General features: G+C 40.1%; 1 protein-coding gene across 2 annotated transcripts in view; it reads right to left on the bottom strand.

The window, feature by feature from the left end:
- ldlrad3 (low density lipoprotein receptor class A domain containing 3) overlaps nt 1-21,888 on the bottom strand; it is a 78,726-nt gene that overhangs the window by 44,444 nt on the left and 12,394 nt on the right. For both annotated transcript variants that reach the window (XM_058646517.1, XM_058646516.1), the window contains exon 2: nt 9,146-9,292. In XM_058646517.1, the coding sequence (XP_058502500.1) occupies nt 9,146-9,292 (147 nt within the window). The remainder of the gene's footprint in view (nt 1-9,145; nt 9,293-21,888) is intronic.

Below are 21,888 nucleotides of genomic sequence, written 5' to 3'. Positions count from 1 at the left end.
AAAACATCCACTACTGATGTGTCCTAGAAAAAGGGACAGAGAGCTTTCTCTTTTGCTTACCTCTTTGGGAACCATCTATATTTTAACACATCTCCACTGCAGACCCTTATTTTTTTTTTACTTTTCTTCCGGTCGAAAAACATTTTTCGAGAGGAGTAGTGAGGCTTTATAGGCTTGGCAACACCCGTAATTTCGGAGCCATCGCTGCAATATGTTGTGCTTGAGTAACTTTCCTGGCAACCCCAGTGTCGAAGATCCATGAGCTGTGTAATTGGGTAGGTGGCAGTGGGTGGAGTAACAGACCAAAGCAACAAACCAAAACATAAACAAAGTTTGTGGGCCACAAAAGACAAATGTCATTGTCAATATACCGACTTCACCGTCAACAGTGAAGCCAGTATTTCTATTTACCATGTTCCTTCAACTTCAGATGACATTTTATGACTTAGTATAATTAATTTATTACATACTGCTCCTTTAAGCCATATTTGGGTTTTCTTCAGTAAGTTGAATGAAAATAGTACTGCCACTTCCTCCCTGTTTTCATCTCCTCCATGGCTTTGGCATTCATGTCAGCCTGTAACTGACAACTGAGTTCCTGTTGCACACAGTATGCTCTGCTCCAGCACAATGTGCACCTGTGTGTCCCTCTCCACACTTCTCCCCTTTTCTCCCTCTTCTTAGCTCCCCAGAGAACAGAATCACTTGTTCGGCACAGGTAGGCAGAATCGTGATGGGCATGCATGATTGGCAGAGGACTGGAAGAAGAGACTGACATAGAAAGACAAAAGTGGAGAGAGAGAGAGAAAAGTGTCAGAGAAAGTGTAGAAGACAGCTGGCGACTTCAAAGGTTTCTCTGACCTTGCAGAGCATTTCTGAGGGAAGGAAATCAATAGGTAATGGAGTTGAGGAGTAAGCATGAAGGGCAAGGGTTGTTTCAGGCTCGAGGGCTTGGGGATCAAAATAATGATTCAGTACATTTCACTGTCCAAGCCCTGCACAGTAGTTACCCTACACACTACACACTACACACTGATATTCTACAGAGATGTCACACTTCGTACTTAACGAGGAAGCATGTGTGGTGCGTTCGCATCGCAGCATACGCACACGCAGGAAAGGTCTTCCAATACCTTCCAATAAAAGGTGAAGGAAGCAGAGGCACAGTGAGAAAGTCTGCCCGCTGCAAAAAAGCAACTCACTGAAATGAATTGACAGTGTCCAACATTGTATAGTAAAATGAGAAGAAAGCGTTTCCTGTTCCTTTGATGACTTGAAAGAAAGCGTTTGGCTAATTTGTGACGATTGGTGGAACAAGGACAGCAACCAACGGAAAAGAGAAAACTAGACAGCAAGAGGCAAAATGAGACGACAAGACTGTAAGTAACCGCCTAATCAGTATTTGATCCAAGTTCCTCGGTATCAATTACCCCAGCTTATTGATCAGTCAACCACTAGGCATATTACATGCATCAAACTAAGTCCAATTAAACCCTCCTCTGCTTTACTTACTTTTCTAATTACAAATCCATAGCCTCTCAGTTTTCTTTCTTCTTTAATTCTTCTGTTTATTTTCCTCTGTCAACAGTTTTTTTTTTGAGCTTGGCCAACATAACAGACAAATCGAGAGGAGCTCAAGTCTCATACCAAGAGACTCCTCTATTCCCACCTGCGTTTTTCCTCCACAGTGCATCAGTGAGCAGCAAAGGGCTCTCTGTGCTACATTCAGTGCATTGGTCATTGCTCTTATCATATAAACACACACTCATCCTAATCACAGCAAACCCCTTCCTTTACCCCCCGTCGGTTCGGTAAAGAACTGGCAGTGTCTGGGCCTCGATATGTAAATCCTAACTAATCTGTCTCAGGAGTCTTTTTAACTTCCTTCCACCACTGCTGTCAAGCCAAACTGTGCTGCAGATAAGCCTCTTTTTTTAAACTTAATATCTTACGGGCACTCAGTGGAGGTCAGTGCACAATAACAAACAAAAAGCAAAAAAACACTATTGATGTTGCTCCAGGTTTTTGGCAGTGTGTTATGACTGCAGAAATTGATAATGTGATAATAACCCTAACCCTCCAGTACAATGAAATTCATTTATTTCGCTCCTAATTGTTTTGAAGAGCTAACAAGATCAATACATGCAGCGTAAGGTAAATAGCTACATCCCTCACTCTAATAAAGTATTAATAGACTTTTAAAATAACACAACATCAGCCCTTGTGTGAGCTTCCAATTGACTGTCTTCCCCGTCTCCTCCACAGTGATTGAATAAGACAGGCCTTGAGTAGAGTGAGAGATATTGTTGGGCACATGATGTACAAATAAATATGACATTGCAGCAAATCCTATGGCATGAAGAGAATTTGCTTAATGGTGAAAATATCAAGTCAACCAATTTCTTTTTTTTTTTTACAGGAAATGTGAAGTGTCATGTCATTTTACCACTTATAGAGTAGTGACACAATGTGTTTGAAATACCATACTGAGGTGTGCATGGGGAGATGAGAAGTCCTTCATGTGACATTTTTATTCATTGCAACGACCAATGAACTGAAGCGAGCCAAACAAGGTCTGTTGTGGGCCCATCACAGTGGAATGTAGATGTTCTGTTGGTCGCTCAATGAGCAAACTCTGCGCCATTCTTGGCACCACTAAGTTGGCTAAAAGAAAAATCATTAAGTCCATCATGGACGCTACAGAAAGAGTGGGCTAATGCTTCTGGGACACAAGCCAGGGCCTGATCAACTCTTGTTGGGTCACCTGAGCGAGTGTGTCTGATAGTGAAAGACCCAAAATACTTAAACAACCTCAGGAACATCACTGATGATGTGTCGCAGGCAGCACATCCTTGGATGTGTCTTCCAATCTGATTATTGTTCTTTAAGATCCCCTGGTCCTGCTCTGCTTTAGGCCCTTTTAACTTAGAGGTCCAGTGTGGAAGAATTATGGCACTCTTCCATGATACAGTTCTGGCACTACTCGGCTCTACTCAACTCGGTTTGGTATCAGGCACATCGGTTCCCATTACTTCACAGTACCTCTTCAATGTGAGCGTGGTCATCATAGCATGCAACACAAAACACAAAAACCAGTGACGGCTTAAGCAGCTCTTTTCAGAGAACTGAGTCATTAGAATCAGTTATTTCAAAAGATTGGTTCAATAAATTGCTTAGTTCTTCCTGCATGATTGGAGCGCAGACTCCGCCTGACGCGGTCACTGAACTGAAAAATACGACTGAAAGGGTTGTGATTCGGCTCATGATCGCTGGCTTTCAGCAGCGTTGTCGCTAAGTACACCAGAATTCTCTGGAGGTTGGAGATGAACGCAAGTCTTTTTAACTGATCTTCAGTTCAGCATTATTCAGTTTGATTCTTGTGTCAGACATCGCACTCATGACTCTCCCAGCGTTGCTCACAGTCTGTCGACGTCACAGAAAAGGTACCAAGGAAAACACCTGGTTCCAGGTACGAAAAAAAAAAACAGAGTAGAGTCGAGTGGAATAGTGCTAGCACTGCATAATGGAAAAGCTCAATTATTGACATCTAATGGCGAGACTGCAGAGTGTGACAAATGGCTAACTCCTCTTCTCACCGCTCCCTTTCCCTAGTGAGTCAGGGAACTATGGTGGCCTTCACGAATCAGAAAGGATGTATGTATTCACAAAAAGATTCTCCTCTCAACCACTCTCTCTGCTGTTTTCTCTTTCTACGTTGGATTAAGCATGGGCGAAGCCTTTCACCATAGTTTAAGAAACCTCCTGCATAAAGAAGCAAAATGTGAGTCCCTTTGGGCTGCTGTGGAAACACGTAAGCCCAAGATGGTGGCCTCAGAAGTCTTACCTTAAGTACATACAAAAGCTTATTGTAATATTGGGAAAGCCAAATCCTTTTGATTTTAAGCAGCAATTTGGTGGTATATTCAATTAATAATTCCTCCTAAATGTTTCACACTGGACCTTTAAAGCTAGAGTATATACATGAACAATTCTGGATTCCCTTTTCCACACAGATGCCACAGCTTCAGCCTGCAGGACTGCTCAGTCAGTGCAGTCGTTTCTTTGAACTGTTCCTCTCTGTGTCTGTTCCCTGAAAGGCATTTCTCTCCCTCCCCACTTTGATTCCTTACTTCCTGCTTCATACATGATGACCACCCTTTCACCCGTACTAAGCGTCTGTCTTCTCTGGACTGGTCATGCTCAGCCCAGACAAGGGCAAAGAGGATAATCCTGGCTCTGAGGCCCAGTATGTGCAGTCAGCTCTCTCCTGTTCTCCTGTGTCAGTATCCATTTTGTCCGTATATTCTCCCAGGCTGATGTTATATACACCAGAGAGCAGGATGGTATTTTTGACCTTTTTGAGTGAGGAATTAGTCATCGGTCTGTCTCTGAATCATTTCTTTTAAGACCCTTACAGCTGTCAACCCCATAAAAGCACACCAGAAAAGAGCAGATGGAGCTATGGCATAAAATGGAATATGAAAAAAATAAACTTTTTCATTAAATATTCAGTTTAATTCACGTGGAGTGAATCATAGGTTACACGCCATAAAAAATTTAACTTGATAAAAGGGATATGAAGAGGGTTCTGCGCTCACACCGCAGGGCAGTAATACAATAAGCTGCATCTTAAATTCAGAAGGACTGAGGCTGGAGGTTTTGCCTCTCTTCCCTTGGCCCAGACACTTATTTAAGAGGCAGCTAAACATATTTACATGACTTAAGATGGCCCTTGTGCAAGAGGCGACCACACAAGACCAAAAAGCTAGGGTGAATTAATATTCCCTGACCAATACAGATACACATTCTTGACTATGAGGTGTAGCAGAGTGGAACTACGGTGGCCCTGAAGTCACCAACGCAAATAGGAAAACATTAACTGAAACACAACAACATTAACTTTAACACGACAACATTAACTGCAAAGGAAAAGGTAGGCACATGCTGTTACACAAGGTTTCAGTGAAATTTGTTTCAAGTTGGACACTGTTGTTTGCGCTATGTTGTTGTGTTTCAGTTAATGTTGTCGTGTTTTAGTTAATGTTGTTGTGTTTCAGTTAATGTTGTTGTGTTTCAGTTAATGTTGCTGTGTTTTAGTTAATGTTGTGTTTTAGTTAATGTTGTTGTGTTTTAGTTAATGTTGTTGTGTTTTAGTTAATGTTGCTGTGTTTTAGTTAATGTTGTTGTGTTTTAGTTAATGTTGTTGTGTTTTAGTTAATGTTGTGTTTCAGTAAATGTTGTTGTGTTTTAGTTAAAGCCCACATAGACCGGAAGCTCCAATTAACGCTGCGTTTGTGTGTGTGTATCTGCGTCATTACCTTGTTTATGAAACCCTAAAGTTTCAGAACAACAGTTCAGCCACTGCTGAGAAAATAGTGTTTTATTGTTTTCCCGGGCTCTACGAAGCGGATCGGCACTTCCTTAATTTGATGTCGTCATCAGAAATCCTCACCACTCCTCTCACCACTGTAGCGCCTCCCGGTGCGGGCACTAGTCTGGGCAAATCCAGTTGCGTACATTCAACCGCAGAAGAAGAAGAACTACTCTCGTTGTAGCTGCTGAGATGCAGAGCATCCACCATGCCAGAGGGGGAGCTGTGTATCTGAGAGCTGGCCTATCTATTACGTCACTTCCAGGTACCTGGCCAATCACAGGACAGTGGGAAAGCTCTTGTTGGCTGGCCAATCACAACACAGTCCACATTCTGGGGGTGTGGTTTTGGTCTGAAACTGCGCGGTTGACGAGAGCGTCAGTGAGGAGATATTTTGATCGGCTCGTTTGCAGCGATTAGGAGGTTTTTAACCGTGAAAACAAGTTAATATATGTAAGTAGACCTCCATAACTAACATATATGTGTGATACAAGCATTCTATGTCACCTTTAATGTTGTGTTTTACTTAATGTTGTTGTGTTTCAGTTAATGTTGTGTTTTACTTAATGTGTTTCAGTTAATGTTGTGTTACAGTTATTGTTGTTGTGTTTTAGTTAATGTTGTGTTTCAATGAATGTTGTTGTGTTTTAGTTAATGTTGTTGTGTTTCAGTTAATGTTGTGTTTTACTTAATGTGTTTCAATTAATGTTGTTGTGTTTTAGTTAATGTTGTTGTGTTTTCCTATTTGTGTTGGTGATTTGCACTTCAGGGCCACCATATGAACCTATGATAAGTAAATTAAAACTATCAAAACCTACACACATCAGTGCAATTCATTTCAAATATGTAACATGTTGGGGTTGAACATGAAGATCAAGCACAGATGATGATACACAATTAAAGACAGGAGACTCTGGACTTCTGTGAGTAAGAACCATGACTACTAAAAGACCGGAAGCTGCAGTCATTTGCAGACTTTGCATCTTTAAGTAAAACATATTGTTTAGTTTGACCTGGGTTTTGTGTTTCTGTTCATGCATGTTTCATCTGGAGGTCACATGTTTATGTTATTCATCAATAGTGTCTGTAATTATTGTAAGCTTCAGTATTAAGATGAAAGATTTATTGTGATTAATCACAACAAACTCTTAGATGAGTTGTCATTAATAAATTGAATGTGCAACAAACATAATACCCAATTGAACACAGATTTGGATGCTTTTGTTCTGAAGACACTGATACATTAAGCAAGTTGAAAAGAGAGAGTGGGGTCTACTCCTGAGGTCAGCTTGTAAAAAATGAATACCTGCTATAAAGTGCCATCCTAAGTGCCTCTTTTTGCTTTTTATTGTGTGTGTTTCTATCTTGTGTTCAAGCTTTAAAAAATTTATAGAGATTTAAAAGTAAATACATATTTTTATGTTTCACAAAGGGAATTTGCAGACTTTTTGGTTTTTCTTTCACAGTGAGCTACATTGTTTCCAAAAACCAAACTGTCAGTAACGACAGAGGATGATGTTCCCACAAATGGTCTTAACCTTATGCTCTGAATACAGTACGTGTTCCTCAGACTGGAGCCAGCCACAGTGGCACAGTCTGGTGGCCAAATACAAAATAAATACAGTTGCCTTCTTGTGAAAATTCATGGGAAAAATGCAAAGAGAAGTAAGAGAAAATTTATGCTCCTATGTACATATAATAAATTATTTCCTTACGTATTACCAATGCCTAACAAAGTTAAAGAAAGGAAATCAAGGAGAAAAGCTACAAACTGAAGGCCAGCGATATTTAAAATGACTAAAATAATGAAAAAAGGGGTCAAAAGTTAAAACTGTCAAAATCCAATTTAATGGTCAATTAAAGCACGTGCTTCTGAAAACCTCAGAAAAGAAGCCAACAGCTCATATTACAGAAGAGAGGAAATGGAATGTCCTGTAATGGTCAACTTCCTGCCTTAACAGTAATATCTGTGATTGCGAGGGAGAGTGCACTTACTGTACGTCATCAGACATCCAGCGTGAATTCGTAAAATTAAAGCCATTCTCTGAGAAATCTGTCATTGAAACAAACCACCGGTGTAACTGTCTACATAAAGTATATAAAACCATGAGAGTGTGTGTATATTCTGAGACGCGGTGACTAATCATGACTGTGCTGAGAACCCAGTGCTGCAGTTTCAAAGTTTCCAGGCATTGTGTTCTTCTCAGATAATACACATTCTGACAGAACTCCTTCTGGAGCCGCCGTAATGAGCCCTCCTCTCCCTCCTTTCCTTCCCTCTCTCCCTCATTTCCCATCCTTTCTTCTGTTTCTCAGTCTGTCCCTCCAAAGCCACTAATGGAGCCACAGGTTCATCTGGGGATTTCTGCAAGGCAGTCGCCGGGGATATCGACTGACAACTACCTATCTCTTTGAGGATAATAAGGCCCACTTCTGCCAGAACAGATAATGCCGACATCAACAACAAACGCATGCAGTCCTCTGACCATCCGAGAGGCTGAGGCCGAGTGACGCTTCATGAAAGCCTTCTTTGATCTAAAGCAGTATAGGTAGCTAATTTTGTTTGAAAATAACAAACTGCATTGCTGTAATGATGATGTAATTTGTATAAAATGTATGTCATGTTTTCATGGTGACAGTTTAAGGTCACAGAAAGATCAGAATTTCATCAATACTCTTATCACGTATGTAGTATTTCTATTACTTTTCTATCTTATTTATCCAGTATTTTGTCTACTTTTTGTTTCCGTTGTTATTTATATTCATATTTCTATTTTATTACATTTTGCTAATTGCTCCACAGTGTGCTGCAATTTGAAAGTCCCCAACTAGGTGTCAATAAACACCTTAAATAGCTTACCTTACCACCGGATCTTATTTTAAAAGACTTACATCAATGTCAACAGTAAATGTGGAAAAAAATACAGTTAATCAAATCAAGTAATTCCGATGAAAGTTTAACTTAAAGTAGTAGTCTGCTTATTTGATGAGCTGTCAAGAAGGCAAAAGAAAAAAATGGGGAGAGAAAACACAATGGAGACTAATGACAGAAGGGTTTTGGTTATTTGGAGGCAGAAAAAACATCCCTGCATTGTTTTTGTAATTGAAAACAAGCCTCTGTGAAGCAAATTAAAACCCAAAAGCCAGAAATCATCAGAGGAGAAGACGAGGGGCGGAATCTAATGGGTTTAAAAATGGGTGTGCAAGACATTTAGAGAGCCATATATCAAAAGACGGGGGTTTCCATCCCGCGATGCAGGGCCTCAAAGTCAATGTTCATCAGCAATCCCGGAGCTCTGGCTAAGACAAAAAGAGGTGAAGGAGGAGCAGCAGACCACAAACATCAAACCCGACTAACAGTGAGCACCAAATCTGAACCGTTACTGTAGCTGCTCAGCAGAATTATGCATGAGCTACTATTCCTGCGCACAGAAGTAATCGGCCTTTGCTTTGATGGTATTAAGTTTCGCCCCGGTGCTAAACTGGGGCCAAGGGGTTTTTCAGCAAGAAGGAGAAGAAGAGAGGTGCCCGCTGCGAGGGAGAGCGAACTGAGAATCGAGGAGGGCGGTTCATTTAAGCTGGCAGAGAATCGGGTTTAAATGGCCCTTGTGGCTGCATGGATAGGGAAAGGAGGAAACAACTTTGACTGCAATACAGAGAGACAACTTCAGCAGCTGAAGAGACACGGCTAAATTGACGATACATGACACAACGCTTCAAGGCATAGCGAAACTCTTTAAATAGATTTGACAATGGAATCAAAACTGGACTTACGACAGCCGTTCTCGTCACTCCTGTCAAAGCAGTCGGGCAATCCGTCACACTGCCACCCACCAGGTACACACTTCCCATCGCCACACATGAAGTTTCCAGGGATGTTGCACTCTGTGGTGAAGTTGTTCCCTGGAAGCAGCTGGCTCTCTGATTGATAAACAGGGAGAAGAAAAAGAGGGGGAGAGGAGGACAAGAAGAAAGAGAACAGACTATTACATTCTTACTCCATAAAGAAATCAGACAGGTGCAGATGAATTTCGCATTTCAGCGATATTTGTCAAAACAGTCAAAATAGAAGACCTTCATTATCTCCCTTCAGTGCTCTATTCATAAGCTGTATCAGTTTGCAGGTAAATAAACAGAAGACGAGCCCATGAATACAAAAACAGTTTTTGGTTTTTTTAGGACAGCATTGTGGGCACATGTGTCACTGTATCACTGTATATGCATCACAATAGGGACGATAAACAAATGCAAAATGAGCACTCGCATACAAAGTGTCTATATCCACAGTTTGTCACGGATACATAACACACACAGACACACACTTGTCTCTCTATACTGTAGTTGTGGTAATGCCAAAATATGGTCGAAGAGAAAGTGCATTCCCATTGCTTTTCAGCAAATATTGGGTGTTGGTACACTGAGATAAGCAGTAGGTGCACAATGTAAAAGTCCAGGTCACCACAGAAGAAGAAGAAGAAGAAGAAGAAGAAGAAGAAGAGGGTGCAACCATACTTGGTCTTTTATTTGTTGCTGCTTACCATCAATGATTTTAGTAATACTAGTATTTATTATGCAAACAATGTCAAATTTGGCACTGATCACACTGGTGCCCTTAGTAAGTCACGGGACAAGTATGAAGACTGTCAAGCAACCCCCGTTCTGTGATTCACAGACAATCACACAGACTGCATTTGTTATCCAACCAAAGCCAAAGTTGACACTGTACACATTGGCATATTCTTTTAAAAAAGAACATTCAAAAGTGGAATTTGACATCCGTGGTTGCCATGGTAACCCGTATACAGATCAAAGGGGGCGGCCTTATTTTCTCCATGCGAGATGGGGTGAAAGCGGATGTTTAGGTTTGAAGCCTGTCAAATGAACAGTTATGCGATTAACAGTTGAACACACTGTAATAATGTCCTAAGTGCAGCTGTGGCTTAATGGGCTGGAGTATGAAACATGGACTTTTAGCTGAGGTTTGACACTGTGCTCCAGTGAGTGACACACACACACGTACTAGGGGTGGGTGAGAATATCGATTTGGTGATACATCGAAAATCGATACACCAGGGCAAATATCGATATTTTAATTATTAAATCACGCCCCCAAAGAAAGGTGAAATTTAAGATGCCATGCAGATACAAAAACATCCAACACTGTTGTTTCTGTTTTTCCAATTTTTCAAGCCAAATCAGATGAATAAATTGTGCATAAGACAGAGGGATTGTTTTCTACACTAAACGATTACAGACACCTTAACAAGGATTGGAGGCATTCATTACTGAGTGATCAATTTTTGTTCCGATACAAGTGGAAAGCTGTGACCCTTGAATGTTTTGGAATTCATTACCAGAGATCACTGGCCGAACAGTTAGTTGATATTCAGTTAGCACACGTGGCCACTTCCCACAGTGCAGCAGAGGAAGTGACACACAGAAGTCATCTGTTCTAACTGTACATCATCCTTCCCCTGCAAACGTTAACTGCATTGTCCAGCACTATATGTAACAGATCATTCACGCCAAACGGGCAGATAGCTGCTGCTCTTACTCACGAGGGTAAAGTTCACATTAAATCCAAACGATGTTGACAATTCGCCATGATAAACAACCGCAGAAATGTCCATTCACATTCTCAAACAGAGAAACTGGAGCAGGAAATGACTTCCAAGTGCCAGCAGTCTGCTGGTTGTTTCAGCAGCATCAGGTTAATTGGAGAGTTGCTTTGAGACCTTGTGCGAGAAAGTGAAAAAGGACAGAGACTGAGGACTCTTTGTGTGTGCGTGTGTTTGACAGACAGCTTATCTTTTCCCATGAGCCCTTAATACTGCCAAACTCCCCTTTACAACACTTCTCACATCCAGTCCCTCTTTTGGCAGTCTCCCCACAACTCATCCCAATGCCCTTGTCATTCCATCAATACGGTAATAAGCCTTAATACTTTCAGTGGTTTACCATTTAGGTAAAGAGAAAAAAGTCCACCTTATGACAACAGTAAATATGACTATGAAGCTCATTACAGCTTGTTGCTGAAAGGAGCCACAAGCAAATAACATTTCTTTATTCTTTTCCAAATAAAATTACAGAAGGGATACACATTATTTTAGATGATTATTTTTTGCATGTCATCATCAGGTACGCAAATGAGTAAATGTATCGTCAACATTTAAGAGGACAGACAATTAAACCTGTCGTTAACCTACTTAATTTTGCGACCAAAACTCATTGGCATTGATGAAACTACAAAATCGGTTAGGGTAACATCTGAGCCTTTTAGAGAGGGGAAACAATTTATGGCAAGTGAGAAAATGAATCCGAAATAATGTGTGTGTGTCCCATAACTTTACTTGGAAGAGATTAAACTTGGCGACTCAAATTTGGCGATGTTATTAAACACGGTCAGATATATGTACAAAATAAAAGGCATGAGGTTAGTGTCACGTCTGAGCTTTTAAGAAGGGGGGTGCAATCGATGGCAGGTGAGAAAATCTGTTTGAAATAATGTGCATCCCTTGTATAAAATGTTTCGGTAGACGGCACGTCCCGTCTGGTGAATATCTTTATGGCTTGTGTTGAGAAGTGCTGAATAAATGCTATAAATTATGTGATTAACACTGGAAGAAGAATTCAGCATCTTAAGATAATCTATATTTTGTAGTGGAAAAAAAGGGGGGTACAGAAACAAATATTATTGACAATGCTACACTCAGTATAACGTGGCCTGCATTTTGAGTCATGACGATATAACTGAATCGAGTGATGTATAAATTAGAATTAAATATTTTTGTATACACAGACTTTGGCCTCTGCATTTAACCCATCCTTACTACACCATAGTGAACACACACACAAAGCTCTGCGCTGATAAGTACTGCCCACTGCATCGCGGAGCAATTTGGATTGGGTGCCTGGACATCCATTGTGCATTATACACAGCTGTAAAACACTGGTGTGTATAACAGTGGTCACACAGTGAGTGTGTGAGAAAGAAGTGGAGATGCTAATGCAGGGAGAACAGGGATACTGCCTAGGTATCTATAAGGAGAAGTGTAGCCCAATTACTAAGAGTACATATTGATTGTACTACCCTTGTCTCTAACACCAGCCCTCTGATATCCTGGCTATCACAGTTGTAAAATGTTTTTTTGCAGCTTCATTTCCTAATGAAAACATGTCAGCATTTCATTAATCAAGACATACTGTAAGAAGCTATCCAATGATTTTCCACACCATGGATCCTGACTACATCTCCTATTGTCTCTCTGTCGTGACCATAACTTGCCGCCTTCTCCTAGCCTCTAGGACTGCATACATTCAGACCCCTATTTTGACTCTTTGGTCATATAACCCCAGTATTAACTAGTTCAAGCGGGCCCAAATCTGATGCAATCTGATCAAACTGTTGCAGTTGTCATTTTCCCCATCCAGCATCCACATCGTTGCTGTAGAAAACACTTTCCCTTTGAATGCTCTTGGGCGTGTTGGTTTAAGATGAGGAGCCTTTAGAGGCAAGATATTTTTTGCAGGCTTTAGCAGACAGCACAGATAAGTGTGAAAGAGTGTGGAGCTCGCCAGGTCTACCAGGTGAGTTGGCTGCTGCCGCAATAGAGGTATTACTGAGTGATGCATTGCTCTTTGGCATATCTGCCGTTACAGTAATCCTCTATAATGCAAGTGCACCTGGCTTTTACGATAAAAGGGAGGCACCCCACTAATTGGTTTATTGCATGTTACATTTAAAACATCGGTGATCAAGACAAATAAGAAGTGCATCCCAATTTAGACCAATAAACTAAAAAATGTGGATTTAGTTATAAATGTGAGTTTGACATTCCTTTTAATTAGCAGTTACATTTTCTGTTTTGCAAAACTTCAAGAGTTTCACAGGTTCACGTTTCAGCTCAGCTGTAGTTGCGGCTCCCGTATGCACAGTGCTCCACTCCTCGCTGAATTTAATTTGAAATAAGAAGGAACTTCCTGCATAAACGCGAGTCTAATTTCCCAGTGGTCTGGAATAACAATAAAGCTACATTTCAAATATTCTTCCAATATTTTCAGTGTCGAGTCACAGACAGCATATAAGCACAACTGCTGTGTGACTATGCTGCGGTATACATGAATACACAGTATTAATAACTAAAATTAAGTGATGTTGTTTTTTATGTTTTTTAGGGGTCACAATTCTCTAAGTCCTTGATTTAATTCAATTCTCTATCTTTTTTTTTACCTAGGTCTGCCATTTTAAGACTTTGGACTTTTTATGTCATGATAATTCATTCAGTTTTTCAATTTCCATTTTGATTGTTTATATGGTGTCATGATTAATATTTGCAATGTACCACACTAAGGCCTTGTTGTCAAATTGAAATATTTATTAACCACATGAACGTAACAATAACCAGTCAATTGGAAACTAAGTATAAAAAGAACAGTAGTCGTAGAGAGTCGTGTAGCTGTTGTTAAGGTCACAAAATCTGCACTGACCTCCAGTAACATTAACACACATGGAAGGAAACACCAATGCGTTAATTAAATGCTTAAATCGAGGGTTTTCCACCACCAAATAAAGTTGCATGTCTGATGCTACTAACGCGCCTATAGCGCTAGTTATCGATCCAGTGGATTTTGAGGAAGTTTCGCTCCAAATGAGGATGGAAGAGTTGTTTTGGTAGTTACGTCTACGTCCTTATGATGCTTGTGGAGATGTTCTGTGCTTTGCTTCACACGGATAACTTAGTTTTTACACCGTGGTTTTCTTGTCGACAACGCGAACACAATATTTCCACACCTATGACTTCAGATAAGCAGGAGGGGGTTTGAGTTTGTTTGGTGTGTCGCCCAAATCAGCAGGTGCCATGGCTTTGGATTAGTGGTAGGAGGTAACGTGTAGTCGAGCAACAATGGCTACAACCACAAGAAAAAAGGCACACATCACAGGATGTCACACTGGGGGTGTGGTTAAATCCTCAATTCCACATTTGCTTTTGAAGGTCGTAACGTGGTTCTTTTGATCTATTTTTAATTTAAAATCGAGATCATGACACCCCTAATGTTTTCTTAATGCACACGGGAACCAAAGGAGACAATACTTCCCATGATCCAAAATTGCTTTATGTCATCAAAAAGGTATTTTTTTTTTTATTGTTTAGATTGTGAGACACATAGCCATCCATCTATACATTTCTCAGGAGCATAGACACGTAGCGACAGACATTAATACTGTGTGTTTAAGAACCAAAAAAACGTGTCAAACTGTTCTTAAGTGATGACACCATGGTGAATTTGTCAGCGAGTCTTGACTGGAAGGTGACTTTACCTGTACCATGTGGAGTTTTTGACTAGTGATGCATCAAACCACTCTGCTGCTAATTTTAGCTCTGCCCCACTTCTCAGCAGTGTCTTGTCGTGACGCATAAAGAAAACAACTCTTACAGACGCAAGCAACGAAGAACGTGCATATAACACACAGTTCAACATTTAGCCTTGAAAATGTTTTATGACAAAAGATGTTTGCTCGCCCTAATGGTTTTACACAAAGCAACGATTTATATGACAACCCCAATGGGAACATTTATCCAAAACAGTTACATTAGACCTTGAGGAATGTCCCAATTGCAGAAAATAAAGAGAAATATTGCAATTACAAACTAGTGAAAGCCTCCACCAAAGCCACTTCGTTTAGCACAACAAATACAATCATTTCTTTCCAGGGCCATAAACTACATTTCCAAACAATGTCATCAAAATTCATCCATTACAGTTTGAGCTATGCTGCTCATAAACAGTCAAACAAACATTCAAACAAAGCCAAAAACATAACCTCCTTGACGTAAGTCAAAATAAAAGTAAACTATTGTGTGTATGGAACAGAAATGATATGAGTGTATCCACAATATCTTAAAAGGGTTGTGAATTATACAATACAATCTCTTTGACCACTATTGTCCATCTGAGGGAGCTGGAATCCAGTCAGTGCACGAAATGGCAAGCGTCCAACTTTAATACTTGGGATTTTTTTATGGGTACACTTCATACATAAATGATTCTGGAAATGGCAGCCAGGAGACTCAGTGCACCCTATGCAATCCTCTGAATATGCAGCAAATACAGGCCAAGCAAGCAGCCCACGCTCCAGCCACCCACATCTGCCACCATCTCCCTGGTCTTATGAATATTTTCATACCAAATGTCAGCATACCACCACAACACTGGACAGCTAATTTGGCTATAAAATCTATATCACACCGTCGTAACAAGGGGCTACTGAAAATTTAATAAACTTGAAAGTATATATATATATACACACATATATATATATATATATCCCTTATAGGACCCCTGGGGTATTTCGGAACCTTGGGCTGTCCTGCGACACTCAATAGATAGTGGAGGGGGAAAAATGTGATGGGAAGAAAAGATGCAATAAAAAAATAGATCGGTATGGAGGGGGAAAAAAGAAAATACTGACAGCTTACTGAGGAAAAGATGAGTAGATGAATGGGGGGGAGAAAAGGGAAGGAAGATCAAGATACAGCCAGACCAGTGTAACATAGCACATAGAGAAAAGGTTGAGGGGTAATAAAAGAGAAACAGAGAGGTGGACAGTAACATCATATTATTTTGTGCTCAGATTCTTTATTGCAGCTGCCCACAGCAAATTCTATTCCCTGTGCACTGTGAATGAAAGGTCAGTGATATGAAATCCATCTCAGATGGATATTGTCTTAGCTGCTGCTGCTGCTGCTGCCCATCTTCCCTGGCAAGTGTAGGTGTGTGACCTGCATTGATGATCCTGCAGGTGAAAGGCTGAGCCTCAGATTAAAAAAAACTGCACAAAAAAAATAAAAATGGATTGCTTGAGAAAGCGAGAAGTCACACCGAGGCTACAGAGGAGGCGTTGCGGTATGAAATAATCCAACATTTTCTACAGCTGTCTGTTGACTTCAGCTTTTTGTCCCCGGTAACACCCCACGCTGGGTGAAGGAGTCTCAACTGAATTACACGTAATTCTGTTTGAAGACGAAAAGGAGCAGGTCATGTCACACTACAGCACAGTGAGTCAATACAAATATATGGGCTTGTGTTGGGAGTGTAAAGGAGAGGAGAATCGATTCAACCGAGCATGGAATAAAAGCTATCTTTCAGGTTCATGGTAGGGCTGGATGATGTGGTTTAAAAAAGGTTTTTACACAGTGTCTCTCATCTCCTGCCATAGTCTGATTTGCCCCACCATAAAGAGTGTTTCCTTCATTTTGCTGTACTGGAAAAACAGCAGAAACAGCCAATACAGCAAGCAAATGAGTCAACAGATTTTATTCCCAATAATGAATTGAAGCAGCAACAAAAGCCACCATACATCAACAGATAGCCACGCACATGATGTATTGGTTCTTCCTGCAGTAACTGTTTTCCACATCATAGGTTTAATCCATGATTTGTATTTCTTTCATTATGGTTATGATTTGATTCACCTTTACAGTAACTACCTACTGCCAGCTAAATGTTACAGAGATTATTGATTATGATCATTTGATGAATCGGTGGGATTCAAAAAATATTCCAGGAGTCTCCATATTTGGACTTTTATGGCCACAATGTTTCTTCAAAGTGTATTGATTTGTTTTCCTTTTGACTGAAAAAACAACAACACATAAAATAAACAGTGAACTGTGGTTTTAAAAAGTAAAATATTACCGACATCTGAGGTAAAGTGCTTAAAATATACAAATACCTCAATGTGTGTTTGTGCAATTTCACACACAGTCAGCTATACAAAGGATTCTGAGGTGAAGCAAGAAAGTGGAGGTCATTCTTTTTGATTTTGTGTGTACCTGGTCTTCCTTATGTTGTGGGGATCTAAATCTGTTTACACAGTCACATTATGGGAACTCAAATTACTACATTTTAAGGTGAAGACATGTTTAAAAGTTAGGCTCAGGTTCTCTCAATACAATGTCCTCTGAAGTCATGGAAACCAGTGTGTGTGTATGAGAGAGAGGGGATTCAGAGAAACATACTGTTCCTTCATGCTCACTGAAGCACCCACTATAAATAAAGCACAAGTATAAAGAACCTGGTCTGAATTAATTGAAGACACCCTGCTGCCCGACATACGCAAACATACACACACACACACACACACATACACACACACACACCCAAGCAGGCAGGACAACATAAGCACAGAGCAACAGAGCAAGCAAGGCCATAATGTGGAAAAAGATTAAGAAAAGGGCAGTAATGCATGGAATCAGTCGGCAAGAATAACAAGGTTCTGGCTACATTATCATCAGTTCTGGAGGGGAAACACTGATCCACCCCATGAGCAGAGACGACTGTTTTTGTGGTGTTCTGGCTCCTCATTGCATTCTTGAACATTTTCCTAAATTTGTTTATAGATCCCTGAGACTGAGAGACCGATGTCACTGACCCAACAGATCAGTGATGGCTGTCAAAGTATAGAGGAATTTAACGCGTATCGATAAGTATCGGTAATTATCATGACAAAATGTCAGATGGGTAAAGATTGGGTTTTTGAGTGAACGAAGCAAAACTTTGGTTAAGTTTTGGACCAAAATAAAAACAACAACACAGAAACATTGTGCAAATATGAGGCAAAAACAATCATAGCAGGTAAGTGTTGTGTCCAGAGGTCGACTGATATTGATTTTTTTATGGCCAATGCTTAAGAAACCAGTGCAGCTGATATGGGATGCAGAAACGTTTGGGTCGATTTTTGTTTGTTTGTTTTTCTTGCATCTGATGAAATCGCTGAACATGAATAAAAAACACTTTTTAAAACAGTTGTGAAATGACTGTTTATTTCAATTATGCACCACCAACATTTTTCCAATGCTGTTACCAATAGAGTACAAATACCAGTTTTAACCTAAATGCTTTATTGTTTTCATGCACTTATAGAGATAAGGGCTGCAACTAACGAGTATTGTCATAATTGATTAATCTGCCCATTATTATCTCAATCAATTGAGGACACGTTTGGCCCATAAAAAACTCAGAATATGTGGAAAAAGTAAAATTATCAAAATAGTTGAAGATTAAGTAAGTAATTGATTAATAATCAATAAATCAAATAATTGTTGTAGCCGTAATAGATATGTGTAGATTTAATGAATATGCTTTCTAGGTGAATGTTGTTATTAGAGCATAGTGTTTGTGCGATGAAAGAGCCTATGCCATTTATATGTATTTTTTATCGGGGTAAAATGCATATATAAACATAGTCGGAGAGCAATATCCAGAGAATAGGAGGAGGATATAAGTAGAAAGTTAAACAAATGCAGCATTGTAGCTGCTGAGGATCATGAAATATATTTTAAGTATCCTCCATCAATAACCTCAGAGTACACTGTGCTTGCTCTGATTTTCCCCTGACATCTTACATATTCAAACAGCAACACAGTATAATGCTTTCCAAACCACACACATTTGTCTCCACAGCTAACGGCACGAGCGTCTCATATGCCAACACGCGGGGGAGACGATCATTATTAAAAAGACTTTCTCCATCCACCTAAGCATCTGCATTTAAAGCACAACAATCATACACTAAACGCAATGCACGTTTAGTACGCCTGGACTTGAATCGCAGCAGAAAAGTTATGTTATGTGGCATTTTATGCGGCTAAAATCAAAATATCATGACCAGATCAAGACAACCAGGCTGATTGCTGCCAGCTGACTTCCCTGGGAAAACCTAAAAAAGTATTTCACACCAACCTCAGAAATAGAGAGTGGTTAATTTTCAACAGCATCGCCCGCAGCAGTGCTCAGCTCCCGAGTTATTCTCTTCCTCAAAATAAGGACAATATAGCAACATCAACACACAATCATCTTCCAGGAGTGTATGTAACACAGATACTATTTTAGTTTTTCTGCACTGCATCGACTTTCTTAGACACAAACACAGTGCTGTTTTCAGTCAACACGCCAGAACAAACAAAAGTTTTCTGACCTCCTACAGCTCACAGCATCTTTCCAAATATTGAAGGATAACTATGACTTCACAGAGCATGACTGGTACAACACACGCACATGCATGCCCCTCACGCCCTACAAAATAAAGCCAGCTGCACTACACAGGTTTTGCCTGGAAGGATGATTGACTGGCGGAGCAGAATGAGGCTGTCTGGGGTTTGAAGCACCGCACAAGCCCTCTGTTGTCTGTGTGCAGAAATGCAAACAAAATATGTTCAAGCAGAATATGCACTTTACAGCATGGCTGTGCTGCGCTTTAGCTACCACACTGCTCAGTTCTTTGTGTTCTTTGTGCTTTACAGAATTGAGGTTCGGATGAAAAAGCCTTGATAATGGGAAAAAAAACTATGACATATCTGTTAACGACACATTTATTTCTGGTTTCAGCAGTAAATCTAAGGCTCCTCCACTGGGATGTGGCCACCCAGCAGCTAACGGTATGTAGAGGGGAGGAGCACTGACAAACTCTATTAAAAACATCAGCCTTGTTTAAGAGGCTGCATTATTGATGTGTGGTGTGAAATAGAACCAAAGTGAGAGAGAAAAAGGAGATCAGCATAAGCGACAATGCACATTTTTGGACTAAATTGAAAACCTATTAATGTACATGCAGAATCAGGTCTGCACAATATATTGAGCATGCATCCTCATCTTAATGTGCACATTTATACACAACTCCAGTTTGTTTGTAACACAGGCTTGTTGCCGTGAATGAGGGACAACTACGTGTGCACTGAACCACCAATCACTTACGCTCTTGCTCGATTTCAGTTTCACAAAGAGAGTAACACCCAACGTTGCTAGTGGAAAACCATAACATCAAAATGAGTGAAGAAAAGGAGAAACATGATGTAAAGAAGGATATAGTGTCAATGTAAAAATGTTTTACCATGAAGCTTATTGACGTTGAATGCCCCACTTCCCTGTCAGAGTTCAAGATAGGATGGGTGACACTTGGGGGTCTGCCACTTTAGACTTGTCTAGTTTAGTCTACGATAATTGGTTTTATATCATGATAACTCATTCAATTATTATGTATATATATATATATACACATACATATATATATACACACATAATAATATATGTATATGTATTTTTATATATATATATATATATACACATATATACATATAAATATACTGTATATCATAACCTAACATAACAGAAAGGCAATATTGCAATGTCAGTGTTTTATTTCTGCATCCTTACATTATGGACATACAGTATGCACCACGCAGCTCTCTGGCAGCATGATCACTGCACCTGTTGTTTCATTAGTGTCGGCCTCATTATGTATTCATTTAGCAGCCTCTCTTTTATCAAATAAGCCTTGAAATAACTGCCTTATACTGCTTTTTGCTTCTTTGGAACAATGACTGGCCAAATTAGCCTGCCTTGGAATAACAAGATCCCATTAATCACACACTGCTCCTCGATTAAGCTGGGATCACACATTACGTTGAGCCTGTAATCCCATAGCATCAGTGTATGTTTATGAGTCCATCTACGGTTAATTACAATGTAGAGTAGGAATTACAATGGAAACTCAATAATGTGGACATAAAACCTAGCATGGTACTGTGAAGGTAACATTATGCTTATGCTGTGACAGTATAATGTATTTTCCAAAAAGCTTCTTTTTTTCCCATGCTTTTTGTTGCCATTTCTTCTACCTACTTGGCTTGAGTTTCAGGGAAGCAATTGTCCATCTAATCCTTTATGAGATGACAGTGGCATTTTCAACAGCATCCCAGCCTATTAACATCACCTTGGGATTACCTTCACAGAGAGGAGGTGCTGATAGAAATGTGGAGGATGAGGAGGAGAAGGAGAACGATGACTAAAATGAGATTAAGTTTTTGGCAAGCTATACTCACCCCATAAAATCTGACAAAAAGAACACGGGCAGACAAAAATGACAAGACGGGACACAGAGTGTGACCACAGAGGTGGTTACTCGGGTGCAAACAGTGCCAATCAGATACATGTGTTCTTACAGGCTTGAATTCCTCATCAGTCCTGAGGAGGAAGCTTCTGCTGTCATTTATCAAACATTTATCCCATTAATTCCAACTCTTTTCTTTAGCCCATCAGCGACACAAGACTCAATGTCAACACTCCCCTGTAACAGCACAGAAGTAACGGCACATCCCCCACTAAGCCACAAGACCCTTTACCAAGCAAATTGACATTTCTGTAGAGCCAGCCAGATTGCGGGAAATGATGCAGAAATTGACATGGAGGGGAAAAAATGCCAGGGTTTGACCTTTCGTTACGCGTAAGAGGCTCATGTTTTGCATTTTGCTTTTAGTCACAAAGCAACAAGCTCGGTACATAACATGAAAAACAACTACTACAAAAAGAGGAATCATATTTCCAAAAATGCTTCATAAGAAAATGAAAAAAACACTCATACAGCACAATCGTACAGCGCTTCAGCGTTGATAAGCAAGATCATGATATGCAACTTAAAAGCTGCACTCATTAGTGATTGTTGTTGTTATTTTCCCTGT

This window comes from Solea solea, chromosome 12 (genome assembly GCF_958295425.1).
Source record: "Solea solea chromosome 12, fSolSol10.1, whole genome shotgun sequence".
NCBI lineage: Eukaryota > Metazoa > Chordata > Actinopteri > Pleuronectiformes > Soleidae > Solea > Solea solea.
The sequence above is the reverse complement of the archived record's forward strand: the minus strand, read 5'-3'. Positions and strand labels throughout refer to the sequence as shown.